Source organism: Lepus europaeus, chromosome 4 (assembly GCF_033115175.1).
Source record: "Lepus europaeus isolate LE1 chromosome 4, mLepTim1.pri, whole genome shotgun sequence".
Classification (NCBI taxonomy): Eukaryota; Metazoa; Chordata; class Mammalia; order Lagomorpha; family Leporidae; genus Lepus; species Lepus europaeus.
Genome location: NC_084830.1, coordinates 1,157,379 through 1,170,996, shown reverse-complemented (window position 1 = coordinate 1,170,996; position 13,618 = coordinate 1,157,379). Strand labels below are relative to the sequence as shown.

At 71.9% G+C, this 13,618-nt stretch overlaps 1 protein-coding gene across 1 annotated transcript; it reads left to right on the top strand.

The window, feature by feature from the left end:
• The first annotated feature begins 4,285 nt into the window (after window positions 1-4,285).
• On the top strand, window positions 4,286-11,888 carry RHPN1 (rhophilin Rho GTPase binding protein 1). Its single transcript, XM_062189402.1, is given in 18 exon segments — window positions 4,286-4,396; window positions 7,251-7,366; window positions 7,698-7,823; window positions 7,978-8,053; window positions 8,820-8,897; window positions 9,042-9,050; window positions 9,052-9,167; window positions 9,239-9,275; window positions 9,277-9,372; window positions 9,374-9,407; window positions 9,482-9,657; window positions 9,756-9,999; window positions 10,002-10,067; window positions 10,159-10,353; window positions 10,643-10,719; window positions 10,938-11,084; window positions 11,153-11,360; window positions 11,651-11,888. Coding segments are annotated over 18 exon segments (2,076 nt in total). The 5' UTR covers window positions 4,286-4,315; the 3' UTR covers window positions 11,845-11,888.
• The last annotated feature ends 1,730 nt before the right edge of the window (window positions 11,889-13,618 follow it).

The window sequence follows — 13,618 nt, the reverse complement described above, 5'->3', positions numbered from 1 at the left end:
AAGGCGTCCAACAGGAAGGGGGAAGGGGGAACTGGGCCTGGGGCTCCTGCCGCCGGCCAGCAGCCAGGCTGGGGGTCCCGCCCACCTCCCGCACAGACAGGGCAGGCAGTCCCACGGGACCACCCACAGGCCAGGCCCTCTGCTATGGGACGAGGTGGCACCCGCTGGGCCACATGCCCACCTCTCCCCAGGACAGTTCGGGTGGTACTGCTGGGAGCTGTGTCCTCAGTAGCCCTTTCTAGCCTTGTCCAGGTCTCCCACGGGGGTGACAGGAACCCAGTCACCTGAGCCACTGCCTCCAGGGACTGGAGAAGCTGGGCCAGGAAGGAAGCCCAGGTGGGCCCAGGTGGGACCCGGGCGGTTGCACCTCCAGGCCAAACACCCTCCCCCCCCCAGTGTTTCTCAACTTGTCCTCCAGTAATACCCACGCCTGTCCCTCCTCTGGGACCGCGTGTGTCTGGGAGGGGGGCAGCCACGTGCGCGCTTTGCTGAAGGGGCTGGATGGTTGTCACCTGTGGGCGGTGTGACAAGCATCGCATCTGCTGACTCCAGCCCCGTGTCCCTCGGTGCCGCCCCACACACCCTCGAGGACGCGCAGGAGGGCAGCTGGTCTGGTCAGCACGCGGTGGGCGGGCTCCACCTGCACGCAGGCACCCCGGCAGCGCCAGGTGAGGGCTCTGCCTCCAGGCCCCTCCCACTGCGGAAGTGCACCTGCAAGCCAAGCGGGCGACTGACCTCAGCTGGACAGCCCAGGCCCGGGAAAGCGGCCCGTCCTGGCCGAGCTGGGGCTCGGCGCTGGCCCTCCTGGGCCATCCCGTGCAGCAGGTGGGGGAGCTGCGCGGGCGATTCCTCTGGGGACTGCGGGGCCCGGCTGGGGACCCGGCTGCGCCTAGCTCGGAGGCGGCCGCGCCCCCAGACCTGCGCTTGCGCAGTGCCGTCTGAGAGCCTGCGCAGGCTGCGGGGCCCTGTCCCGCACGGAGACCCAGGCGGGTCCCGGAGGCCGGAGCGTGAACGCGGGGGTGCCTCGCCCTGTGCCCTGCCCTTTCCCTGCCGCCGGCTTCCCGAGGCCCCTGTGTGCAGGCCGAGACCCCCGAGACCCCCGCGACCCCCGACCGGGACCCGGGGACGTGTTCCTGCTTCCTGCTGGGAGACCTGGATCGAGTTCCGTGCCGGCCCAGAGACCGCGGCGTCCCCATTAGCTCCTTCTCTCTTCCTCAAGGCAACCACAGATTTTTAAAAATGTCCTTAACAGTGGGGCCGGTGGAGCGGGCATCCACTGGGGGCCCCTGGGCCAGCTTCAGTCACCGCCGCCACCCTGGGGGGACGGGGTGGGGGGGGGGTGGGGGGGTGGAGTCCCAGCTCCTGGCCCAGCCCGGACATCGCGGCCACTTAGGGAGTGAGCCATCCACGGGCTGTCTGCCTGCCTCTCAAGTAAATAAATGAATAAATAAACGTCCAGTAGCCGGGGGCCTGGGGCCTGGCCTCCAGGAGGTGACTCCGCGGGAGGCGGCCTTCCAGTGTCAGCAAGGCTTCCTGGGGCCTGGCAGTGCGGGGGAGTGCACACCCGTGCATGCATTGCGTGGGTGCACACGTGTGCGGGGTGTGTGTGCACGTGTGCCTTGTGTATACGTGTGTACGCCAGCGTGTCCGCATGCAGTGTCCATGTGTGTGCAGTTTATGTGCGCGTTCACGTGTGTTCACGCGTGCTCCTGCGTGTCTGTCGGCAACCTGCATTTTCGGTTTTGTGGGCTGCTCCTTTCTGGTACGAGTGGCTGTCGCCCTGGGCCACCGTCTCCACGGGGGCCAGGGTACCCAGCAGCTCGTCCACAGGGAGGCTGGAGGCCTGGCCCCGGGCACTTGGGGAAGGGGAGAGGGGCCGAGCCCGGGCCTCTGGCAGCAGCGGCGCAGTGTGGACCCAGCGTTCTGCAGCGGCAGCGGGTGCGCCGCCCGGCTCCGGGCTCCCACATTCCAGCCTCGGAAGCGCTGGTGGCGTCTGCTCTCCTGGCTGGGCCTGGGCTGCTGGCCGCTGGTGCCCGTTTTTCCTACTTAGCTTTGTTTCAAAATCCATTCTAGACGCCCTTGCATTCAGGGCACTAACTCCTGGTCTGCACGCGTTGCAATTCTTTGTTTATTTACCTTATTTGAAAGGCAGAGGTGGAGACAGGGGTCTTCCACGGTGCACACCCCAAATGGCAGCAAGGCCAGGGCTGAGCTGGTCCGGAGCCAGGAGCCCAGAACTCCGCCCAAGTCTCCTGTGTGTGCCCAGGAGCCCAGAACTCCGCCCAAGTCTCCACGTGTGTGCCCAGGAGCCCAGAACTCCGCCCAAGTCTCCCGTGTGTGGCGTCTTCCGCTGCCTCCGTAGAGCGTTCGTAGGGAGCTGGATCGGAAGTGGAGCGGCCTGGACAGGGACCAGCGCCGCTGTGGGATGCGGCATTGAGGGGAGTGGCTCCCCCCAGCCCAGAAGCGTGGGAACCTCGGAACCGGGGCTAAACCCCCTGTGGTGCCCGCACAGGCAGTCACGTGCCTTCCCACAGACGCCCTCGCTCAGCTCCCTCTCTCCACTTCCGTTTTAGGCGACTTAAGTTCCCGTTAACTCGGACCTCGCTGGGAAAGGGCTCTGGCTCCCGAGAGGTGTCACTGGGACTTGCGGGGTGGTGGCTCGCGAAGAAGCCAGCGGGAATGCACTGGCATCGCGGGGTCCTGGGCGCGGCCAGCAGACAGCGCAGCCCCCAAGGGCAGCCTAGCGGGGGTTCACACGACTCCCCGCCCCCAGCTGCCCCCTGCCCCGGGGATGGTGCTTGCTGTCTTCCTCCTACGGATTATTTATTATGTGGAAGGCAGAGCGCCAGAGACTCTCCCGACTGACCTTCACGCCCCAAAGGCGCACAACAGCCAGGGGCTGGGCACCTCCAGCCGGGTCTGCCACGTGGGCGCAGCAACACCGCAGCCACGCTCGGCTGCCGCCCACGCACCTCCCCGCAGGAAGCTGCACCCAAAACGGGACCTGGAATGCCGGCAGCCCTGGTGGCCGAGGGACAGACCTGGCTACCTGAAGCCCCCAGGGCCCAGGTCAGTGCAGGGGCAGGGGGCTAGCACTTTCCACGCGCGGCCGCGCCTCCTACCCTCCGTTGGAGTCTCCTCCCAGCGCGCTCAGGACCGCAGGTCGCCCTGTCCACCTGCTGGGCCACGCGGTTCCCCCTGCAGGCTGCCCCAGCCGCCCAGGAGCGCCCCTCGGGCCACACACTCCGCCCGGTCGTGTCCTCGCATCCAGGGGTCAGCCTAGGGTCAGCCACGGTGGCGGGGCTCACTCCAGAGGAATCCACAGATGCTTGAAACCCGGGGATCTTGCCGGCCCAGGGGCCAGGGGCCAGCTGCCAGCGCGCCCCCCCGGCCCAACCTGGTCACCCCCGTCACATCTCCCAGGCACTGCCCAGGCCTCCTGGGCACACGGGCGACTCTGAGGGCTACTGAGAGCGCTGGGGTCTCCGCGCGGGCACAGAGGGCCGAGACGACCCGCGTGGAAGCCCCACACAAAGGCGGCGGCGCCTGGACCACGGAGCCAGCGGTGGGGGCGCTGGCCGAGGACACCTCGTGGCTGGTGCGAGTCAGGCGGAGGGTGCAAGGGGCCCCTAAGGCCACCGGGGAAGGACGCGCCCTGGCCAGGGGGCGTGAGGAGAGACCCGTGCAGGAGGCCTGCGAGCCCGCGGGGCTCTGACGCGAGCGGGCCATGGTCGGGGCCTGCCCGCTCGGCCGGGTCTGGCCGCCCGCACCGCGCCCCCGAGCGCCCCGCGGGACCCGCAGGCCCCAGCGATCAGAGGCCCCGGAGCGCAGGGGCGGCTATGGAAGGTTCTGGAAGCCTCGCTGCGCGCGGCGCGCCCGAAAGAAAGCAGGCATTGTCCGCCGACAAAACCGTTTCCAGTCCCCACCGCGCACCGTCCCCTAGAGGGTCCCGTTGCCGGGGAGACCGCTAGACGTCCCGCACCGGCGCCAGCGGCCGGGACCCGACCTCCGCGCCCACCGCGACGCGGGGTTTCCCTGTCCCGCGGCGCCTGCGCAGTGTCCGCGGTTGCCAGGGTAACCGAGTTCCCCGGGACTCCGCGGGCCGAGCGGGACGGGGGCTGGCCCCCGGAGCCCGCCTCTTTTGTTCTCTGGTTGGTCGGTATTGCCGTCCGTCAAGCGGCGGCCGCCAGCGATTGGGCAAAGGCAAGTTTCGCACGCCGGAGCCGCCCGCTCCCGGGGAGAGCTCTGTCCGCGGCGCGCGTGGCGGCGGCCGGGGTGCGGGTCTCCGAACGCGGGACGGCTCCCGGGAGCGGCGATGATCCTGGAGGAGAAGCCGGAAGGCCCCGGCGCCGGCGAAGACGTCGGCCGGCTGCAGGCGGCCGGCAGCGGCGGCCAGGTGGGCGTGGGGACTGGGTGGGGGTCCCGGACCCGCCCTCCCCCCCCCCCCCCGTAGGTCTCTCGGTCCTGGCCTTGGCGCTGCGGAAGCTGAGGCCCGGCGGCCTCCCTGTTGGGAGCCACACCCCTCGGGCAGGTGTGGGCTCCGGCCTGTGACCCGGCCCGGCCCGCGCCCTCGGCGCCCCCCGGAGCTGGCTGTCCCGTGGGGTCGCCGCAGCCGGGCCGTTGGTCCCCGCGCCGCCTCGCCGGCCCTCCCAAGCCCCTTGCCGGACGCCGGTGTGTGTGCTGGGGCGGAGACCTGTCGAGGCCGCCTGGGACAGCGTCCGCTGCTTGCCTGCCGCGCGGCCCCGCTGGAGGCCGCCCCGGCCCGGGGGCTCTCGGTCGCGCGCAGTCCCAGGACGCCGGGCTGCACCGGGCCCCTGGGCTGGCTCCGGTCAGCTTCCTTGTCTGGGGCTCCGGTCTTCGGGGGTGGGGGCGTCAGCCGGGGCTTAGGCTGCAGGTACGCAAGTGGCCAGGCGGTGCTGACCAGAGCCCCCGAGGGCCCAGTCCCTGTGCACCACAGGTGTGTCTCCGCCACGGCTGCGGGTGGCCGGCAGGGGGAGCGCTGGCCTTGCCCCGTGCTGGTTGCCAGCCTGGACACGGGGCAGGAGCCGTCTGCAGTGGCTTCGCTGGCCGCTGCGTCCTGACCACACCCTGGGATGACCGGGCGGGCAGGCCGGCCAGGGGCCCTGGGTGAGGTGGCTCAGCCCAGGCAGTCCCCGCAGTCCGGGGCGGTGGGCTGTGGCCCTCCCGGGGGTCTGCAGCTCACCACCAGGTCAGTCCGAGGTTCTTCAGCCTGAATGGACGCCAGCACTCCCTGGGCACACAGACTCTTGGGCCTGGGGACAGGCACTGGGGCATAGCGGGTTACGCGGCTCTGCTCCTGGCCCAGCCCCTGCTAATGCCCCTGGGCGGCAGCAGAGGGCCCAGTGCTTGGGCCCCTGCGCCCACGTGGGAGACCCGGCTCTGGACTTCCAGGCCACAGCCTGGCCCAGCCCCTGCTGTTGGGGGCATTTAGGGAGTAAGCCAGTGGATGGAAGACTTCTCTCTCTCTCTCCACACACACTTTCAAATAAATAAATATTTAAACTTAGAAACTCCAGACGTGGCCCAGCTAGGCCAGGCTGCGAGAGTGGGGCCTGCCTGGGGGAACTCAGGAACCCGAGACGCCCTTCCTGTGGGGGATCCCACAGCCACTGCATCCCCGGGACCCCCGTGGCCACACCCATGCTCTGTCCCCTCCCGCGTGGTGGCAGAGGGAGGATTTCCACCGCCCCGGGCTCCTCTGTGCCGGTGACACCTTGGGTGGGCCTCAGGGCCGGGGCTCTGAGGGGGCAGCTGGCCTGCAGGGACTGGGCTCTGGCCAGAGCTGACCCGGCTGGGGTGGGGGCTGGGGCTGGCCCTGCCTGACCTCCGCCCACATTTTCCTGCCAGCTGCCCGGCGGTCCCTGCGCTGGGGCTGGGCCTGGGCCGAGCAGCAGGGGTGTGGCGTGTTTGTTTCCGTGTTGCCCACACACACACACTCCTGGGGGGACCCCCGGGGACCGTGGTCCATCTGTTCTCTGCTGGTACAGGGCAGGGACGGGCACTGGGGTGTCAGGGGCCCCCGCTCCTGCAGGGGCCACTCAGGCCAGTTGGTGCCTGCAGGGAGGCGAGAGACAGTGGCCGCCGCGCCCAGGAAGGCAGCCCTGTGGCCGGGGCCATGCCCAGCGCCCGTCTCGGTGGGGCTGGTGGCCCGAGCCCCTGGAACCCACAGGAACTGCAGCAGGACCCCTGGGCCAATAGCCTTGGCTATGACGGCCCCTCTCCCTGGGGCGGCCCCGCCCGTGGACAGGCGGCCATGGCCTCAGCTTGCCCCTTCTGCACGGGCGGGCGCTGGGCATGGCCGTGTCCGCGCTGTCTGGCCGGGTGGGTCTGCTCTGGTACCAGAGGGTCACTGGAGGCCCCTGCCCTTCACAGCCCAGCCCAGCGCCCTCCTCCGGGAAGCCTTCCCTGACTGACAAGCCTCTTGAGCTGGCCCTGGAGGTCGGCTTGGGCCATGGTCCAAGGTGGTGGCAGTGCAGGAGCCTCCTCCACACCACAGCATGGGGCTTCCGTGGGGCCTCTGGGAGGTCCCGCTGGGAGGGGCTGAGCCCGGGGATCTGAACTGGCCTGAACCGGCCATAGGCCCACTTCTCCCGTACAAGGCCTGCGGCAGCGCCCAAGCAGCCGTCCGCTGGGAAGCTCCTCCCACCAGCCGTGGGCTGGCTGGTGACCTGGCTGGGGAGACCCTGGCCGGCTCAGGTGAGGCTCAGCCACCTCGGGCGCCCAGCAGTGCTGGGAGGAAGTGCAGGAGGGGGCCCGAGTGCCTTCAGGGCTGGCCCAGGCTCACTGCCAGCTCACATGCTGTGCACCTGCCACCTGCAGGCCCTGAGGGCGCTGCCCTGGAGCCAGACCTGGCCAGGTGCCTGGGCTGCAGAGCCACAGCCACCTGTGGGAGGGCCTTGCCCTAGGCCTCAGCGGGGCCCGCAGGAAAGGTGGGCTTCCTGGAGGAGGCGCACCTTGCCTTGCTAGGCGGGCTGTAGACAGAGGTTAATGTGAAAAAGCGGGCGACCAGTGAGAGGGGCTGGGGCCAGACCAAGGGGTCGGAGGGCGTGGGCGGCTCTGCGGCTGAGGGAGGCACTGGACCCTGGCCTGCGTGTTCGGGGGCTGGGCCTGTGGGGTTCTGCGGGACCCCACAGGGCAGGGACCCCCCTGCCCCTGGCCTGGCTGGGTCGGACCGCGGGCTCCCAGGGCGGCCCGCGGGTGCGCTGTGACGGGGCTCTGTGGTCCTGCAGGGCCATGAGTCCCCTGCGCAGACGCGGCGCAGCCGGCTGCAGAGCTGCGGGGCCCGGATCCGGCAGCAGATGGAGAAGGAGCTACAGATGCGCGCGGGCGCCGAGAACCTCTACCGGTGAGCCAGCCGTGACCAGGCAGGGCCGCCCCGCGGCTCAGCGGGGAGAGGGGCGGGCAGGCAGATGGCCCATGGGGCTGTGCGACTTCCTGGGCTGGGGGGGGGGGGAGGCTGGGGGCCTCTCTGGGACCAGGGCCCTGCCTGGGCCTCCACACGGCCCACTGGGGCGGTCGTCTTTGAGCTGCTGCGAGGCACCTGGAGGAGCCCTGCCCCGACCTGCGGTGCCACGGGGGGGCACCACGGGGGCTCGGGAGGCGCACAGCCCCCAGGAAGGAGCTGGGTGGGCCCCGCTCACAGGTCGGCTCTGGGGCTGGGGCTCCCGACCCCACAGAGCCACCAGCAACAGCCAGGTCAGGGAGACGGTGGCCCTGGAGCTCAGCCGCGTCAACTCCAGCCTGCAGCTGCTGCAGGAGGAGCTGCAGGAGCTCGGCAGCCCCGAAGAGGCCCAGCCCAGCAGGTGCGCGGTGAGGGGCCGAGGGGAGGGGCGGGGCCCTGGTGGGGGCGGGGCCAAATGGGGGGGCTGGGGCGCGACCCCCAGCGCTCAGGGCGGCGGCGGTGTCCAGGCACAGACGTCCGGCCTTAGGGTGCAGGGTCCACGCTTCTGGTCCTAGTGATGGCGTCACTGCCCCCATGATCCCCCTGGGCCTGAAGGAGACCAAGGAACTGGACTGGGCTACACCCCTGCAGGTAGGAGCAGCCCTGGGCTGGGGGACCCTAGGGGGGGCCCTGCCCTGCCCTCTGGGGGCCCATGGGGGGCCCTGCCCTGCCCTGAACCCTGGGGGGACCCTGTCCTGCCCTGCCCTGCCCTCTGGGGGCCCGGGGGGGGGTCCTGCCCTGAGACTCTCCCTGAGCAGATAAGGCCCAGAGCAGGGAGGGCTGACCTGGGCCCCCCAGGGTTGTGGCGGAAACGGCCAGTGTGTTAGTGCCCACACCCAGGGCTGCGGGCTGACCTCACGGCGGGCTTGGATGTGTGCCTGCCCTGGCATGGGGGTCACTGGCCTGGGCCCGCCGGGAGCCCCACTGGGCTCTCCCCATGAGGGTCTCTGGCTCGGGGCCAGCACGCAGCCCACGCCAGCCCAGGTGATCCTGCAGGGGCTTGGGACTGGGCCGTGTCCCGCGGGGGAAAGTGGCCCCCTGCATGCCTTCGGGTGGCACCTGCTGCCCGGTGGCCATGGGGATTCCTAGGGGGGTGTGTGTGAGTCCCAGCTCCACTTCTGCCTGGGGGGGGCTGGGGCACCCCTTCTCTGTGACCCCACCAGCCACTAGGCACCGGGGCTCTATGCCCACACCTGCCACCCGGTGGCCGTGGGGATTCCTAGGGGGGCGTGTGTGAGTCCCAGCTCCACTTCTGCGCGGTGGGGGGGGGGGCAGGCCTGGGGCACCCCTGCTCTGTGGCCCCGCCCCACCAGCCGCCAGGCACGGGGTTCTGTGCCCACACCTGCCCCTTCCCCAGGAGCTGATCTCTGCGCATTTTGGAGAGGATGGGGCTTCCTACGAGGCCGAGATCAGGGAGCTGGAGGGCTTGCGGCAGGTGGGCGGGGCCCTGTGTCTGGGCGGGGCCGCGGGGGGTGCAGCGTGCGCCTTCTCGGAGGCCCTGGTGCGGGGCCCTCGGGCCCTGCATGGGCCTCGCCCAGGCTCCCGGGGTGGGTGAGAGTGGAGGGCTCCCGCCCCGCAGGCCATGCGGAACCCCCAGCCGGGACGAGGCCGGCCTGGAGCTGCTCGCGGCCTACTACAACCAGCTCTGCTTCCTGGACGCCCGCTTCTCCGCGCCGGCCCGGAGCCTGGGGCCGGTCTTCCACTGGTGAGCGCGGGCCCCAGGGCGGCGGCCGGCTGGCCGGAGGGGGCGCGGCCTGACCTGCCCCTCCCCCGCAGGTACGACGCGCTCACGGGGCTCCCTGCGCAGCAGCGGGGCGCTGGCCTTCGAGAAGGGCAGCGTGCTGTTCAACCTGGGCGCCCTGCACTCGCAGATCGCCGCCCGGCAGGACCGCCGCTGCGCCGAGGGCGCCAGGCTGGGCCGGCCGGGCCTTCCAGAGCGCGGCTGGTGAGGCAGCCCCCGGGGCCCGCGCGGCGGGCGGCCGCGGGGCGCGCCGCTGTGAGCGCCGTCTCCCTCCGCAGGCGCCTTCTGCTTCCTGAGCGGGAACTTCTCGCAGGCGCCCAGCCCGGACATGAGCGCGGCCTCCCTCTGCGCGCTGGAGCGGCTCATGGCCGCCCAGGCCCAGGAGTGCGCCTTCGAGGGCCTCTCGCTCACCCCCGCGGCCCCCCACGACTGCCTGGCGCAGGAGGCCGCCCAGGTGAGGCCGGTCAGGGGCCCGGGTTCAGAGTCTCTGCCCCCCCCCACCCCCGCGGGGGCACAGCGGCCGCCTGGACCCCACCCCGTGCCCGTCGGCAGGTGGCGGCCGAATACCGGCGCGTGCAGGCGGCCATGGCCCAGCAGCCGGCCCACAGCTGCTTCCCCACCTCCTGGACTGCGCTGGTGCAGGTCAAGGCCGAGCACTTCCGCGCGCTGGCCCACTACCACGCGGCCGCTGCCCTCTGCGACGGCGCCCGTGAGTGCCCGCCTGCGCCCCGCGCCCCGCGCCCCGCACCCGCGCCTGCAGGCAGAGGCCGGTGCCCGGGCTCACGGCCGCTCTGCCCACAGCCGGACCGCCCCCGTCCCGCGAGCAGGTGTTCCCCGCGGAGCCCGAGGAACGCCGGCGGCTGGGTGAGGGGGTCGCGCCCCGGGTCCCCGAGTCCCGCTGCACCCCGGGGGCGGGCCCGGGCTCCGCGTGTGACGGCGCTCTGCCCCCGCGCAGCCAAGGCCCACCTGAAGCGCGCCATCCTGGGCCAGGAGGAGGCCCTGCGGCTGCACGCGCTCTGCCGGGTGCTGCGCCAGGTGGACCTGCTGCAGGCGGCCGTAGCCCGCGCCCTGCGGCGCTCGCTGGCCCGCTACTCGCAGCTCGACCGCGAGGACGACTTCTCCGAGGTGGCCGAGGCCCCCGACATCCAGCGTGAGCAGCCAGGGCTGGGGGGTGCGACCCTCGGTGGGTGGGGGGGGTGCGCCGGCACTGGTGCTCCCGGAGGTGCAGGCCTGGCGGTCTCTGGGAGGGGTCCCAGTTCCGCCGGGCCTAGGTGCAGGCCGCCACTCGTACGGAATCCCACACGCGCCTCGGCACCATGGGGGCAGCTTGGCGGACCGTGGGGAGGGACCGGGACGGGTCCGTGGGCAGGGCAGGCTGCCCCGGAGGGGCTCTCCCGGCTGAATCCAGGCCTGAGTTAGCTCCGCCTCTCGTCTTTCAGCTAAGACCCAGCAGAAGCCAGAGGTCAGGACGCCCAGCCTGGCAGGGGGCAAGGGGACTGACCTCTTCCACCGGCTGGTGAGCCCACCCGGCGGGGCCCGCCTCCCCGTGGCCACGCCTCCCTGTGACCACGCCCCTGCAGCCCCGCCTCCCACCATGGCCCCGCCCCACGGCACCGCCTCCCGCCGTGGGCCCGCCTCCCGTGGCCCCGCCCCCGCAGCACTCCTGTCCCAGCTGTTCCGGCTTGGGGGGTGCGGCCCAGCCAGGCCTCTGATGGCTGACCACCCACCCCCTAGGGACCCCTGTCCGTGTTCTCGGCTAGGAACCGGTGGCGGCTGGTGGGGCCCGTGCACCTGACCCGCGGAGAGGACGGATTCGGCCTCACGCTGCGGGGAGACTCGCCGGTGCTCGTCGCGGCTGTGGCCCCCGGGGGCCGGGCTGCGGTAAGGGGCCCCGCGGCCCGGGCTGGGGCGAAGCGCGCGCTCTGGCTCATGGCTCCCTGTGCCCGCAGGCGGCCGGCCTGAAGGAGGGCGACTACATCGTGTCGGTGAACGGGCAGCCGTGCCGGTGGTGGAAGCACACCGAGGTGGTGGCGCAGCTGAGGGCGGCGGGCGAGGCCGGCGCCAGCCTGCAGGTGGTGTCGCTGCTGCCCGGCCCCACACTGCCTGCCGCGGTGAGCGCGGGCCCAGGGCTGGTCCCCGCCCTCCTTGTCCCCGGAGGTGCAGGTGCCCCGCTGGGGTGGCCCTGCCAGGGTGGCCTTCACCAGGGTGGCCCTCGCTGGGGTGGCCCTGCTGCGGTGCTCCTCACTGGGGTGACCCTCACCAAGGTGGCCTTACTGGGGTGCCCTCACGGGGTGGCCCCTGCCCGGTTGGCTTTTGGGAGCACAGCCCCTCCTTGGGCTTCACCCGCCACACAGCTGCGCCCATCCACTGCCCGGCTGTCCCACCAGAGCCCCCAGCAGACCCTCAGCCAGCCAGCTGAGCTGACCAGCGTGTGTCTGTCCCAGCAGGGGACCGGCGGCCAGCCCTGCCCCTGAGGAGCCAGCGGCAGCATGGTGGAGAGCCGGCCCCAGGGCCGCCCAGCCCCCGGCGCCTCCTCGGCTGGAGCCGCACGGCCAAGGGGGGCAAGACCCGAGGCCCCGCCGTGCCCCGTGCTGCCGTGGAGGCTGCGGTGCCCAGCCCTGAGCGCCCGGGGCAGCTGTGACTGGCGCTCTCCCCCCCCCCCCAGGACCACCATTAAACACCACAGTGCACGAGGTTCTGAGTGCGGTGCTGGGGTGCTAAGTGGGTGACTCACCCACACCCGAGCTCCCATCCCCGTCACCCGGGTGGGAGCCTTCTCCCCCATGCTCTGCCCTGTCCACCCATCCTGCAGGACCCCTGCGCCCTGAGCTGCCCTGGGCACAGACCCACAGGCCCCAGCCCTGCCAAGCCAAGCTCCCTCACAGAGCCAGGGGTGTCCACGGCGCCAGCCCCCTCTGCTCAGGGCCCCCGCTGCTCCCACCGCCCGTCCCCTCGTCCTCGCTTGTCCCCCCTTCTGCCGGGGAAATGGGTGGGTGGGGCGTGGGCAGCTTTGCTCCACAACTGCGGGTCTACCCTGAGCGCCGGAGCCGCTGCTCCAGCCCCGCTCTCATTCCCTTGCACCTGGGGTGGGCACAGGTGCACCTGCTGCAGCACGGGGGGCGTTGGCTGTCCTGAGTCCAGGCCTGCGTGCGTCTGGGAGAGACACCCCTGGAGGGAGGGGCTGGGGCGGGCTCCCAAGGAGGGGCAGGGAGGGCAGTGAGCCGGGCCCTGCAGGTTCAGCGAGAGGCGAGGCTGGCCACCAGGGGGCAGCTGCTGCCCGATCAAGGCTGATCCTCAGGCAGCCCCGGATGGGGAGGAGCGGCCTGAGACCCCTGCCACCTTGTCCTCGCCTCTGGGTGAGGGTCTGTGCCTGGGGTGGGGGGCCAGGTGCACCTCCGCCCTCCTGGGGGAGAAGCCCCGTGTCAGCAGACCCTGATGAGTGCGGCTGCGCTGATGGTGCTGATGGCAGACGGCAGGGTGGGCCCACCCAGGGGGACGCAGCGGCTGCCTCCCGTCCCGGGCGCCCCAGGCCTGGACTCTCCCCGGGGCTGTGCTCAGCTTCCTGCCCCTCACACCCGCCAGCCCGCAGGCCGCTCCCCCTGTGCCTCCGTCCCTTGGGGCCGCCCTGCCACCAGGGCTTGTCACAGCCCCTGTCCTCCCCCACATGGGCAGCTGGCCATGGGGATGGGCCTGCCTGTCCAGCGCCCAGCGTCGCCCGTGGAAGCAGCGTCAGCCTACGTTCTGCCAGGGGCCAGCGCTTTTGCAGGAAGGTGGCCTGCTCAGGCCCTGGGGCCGCACTGAGCGTGCTTGGTGTCCCCCAGGGACCTGGCCACAAGAGCCTGCCTGGCCGAGGCCTTCCCAGATGGGCGGCTCTCAGGAGAGCGGGGTGCCCACCCGGGCCTGGCCCTGGCCACGTCCCTGTCACTGTGGGTCACAGGCAGGGGCCAGGCCGATTTGCCCAGGGCGCCTGGAATCCCAGGGCAGATGTGCGCCTCGCGGGAGCAGGGGTCCCCTCCGAGCCAGGGCCCTGGGGGCCGGGGAGGTGCCGTGGGCCGGGGAAGGCCGGGCGGCGGCGGCGGGGGAGCGAGGCCGCGGTCCTTTTTGCTTTGCCAACAGAAATCTGCCGAGAGGGAGAAGCGAGCGCCGTTTAGCTTGGGTCAGCAGAGCAGGCGGAGATTAATGTGGGAGAGGAAGCGCGGCGGGGTTTAGCTTGGGTCAGCAGAGCAGGCGGAGATTAATGTGGGAGAGGAAAGCGCGGCGGGGGCGGGGGCTGCGACAGAGGCGAGCCAGGGGCAGGTGGGAGGTAGGGTCCAGGGTGGGAGGACCTCCCTGCCCCGTGTCCCCGTGCCAGCCGCGCCCTGTCGGAGGGGAGAGGGGTCCAGCCCACCCCCACACCCGGGCGCCCCCGGCAGCTG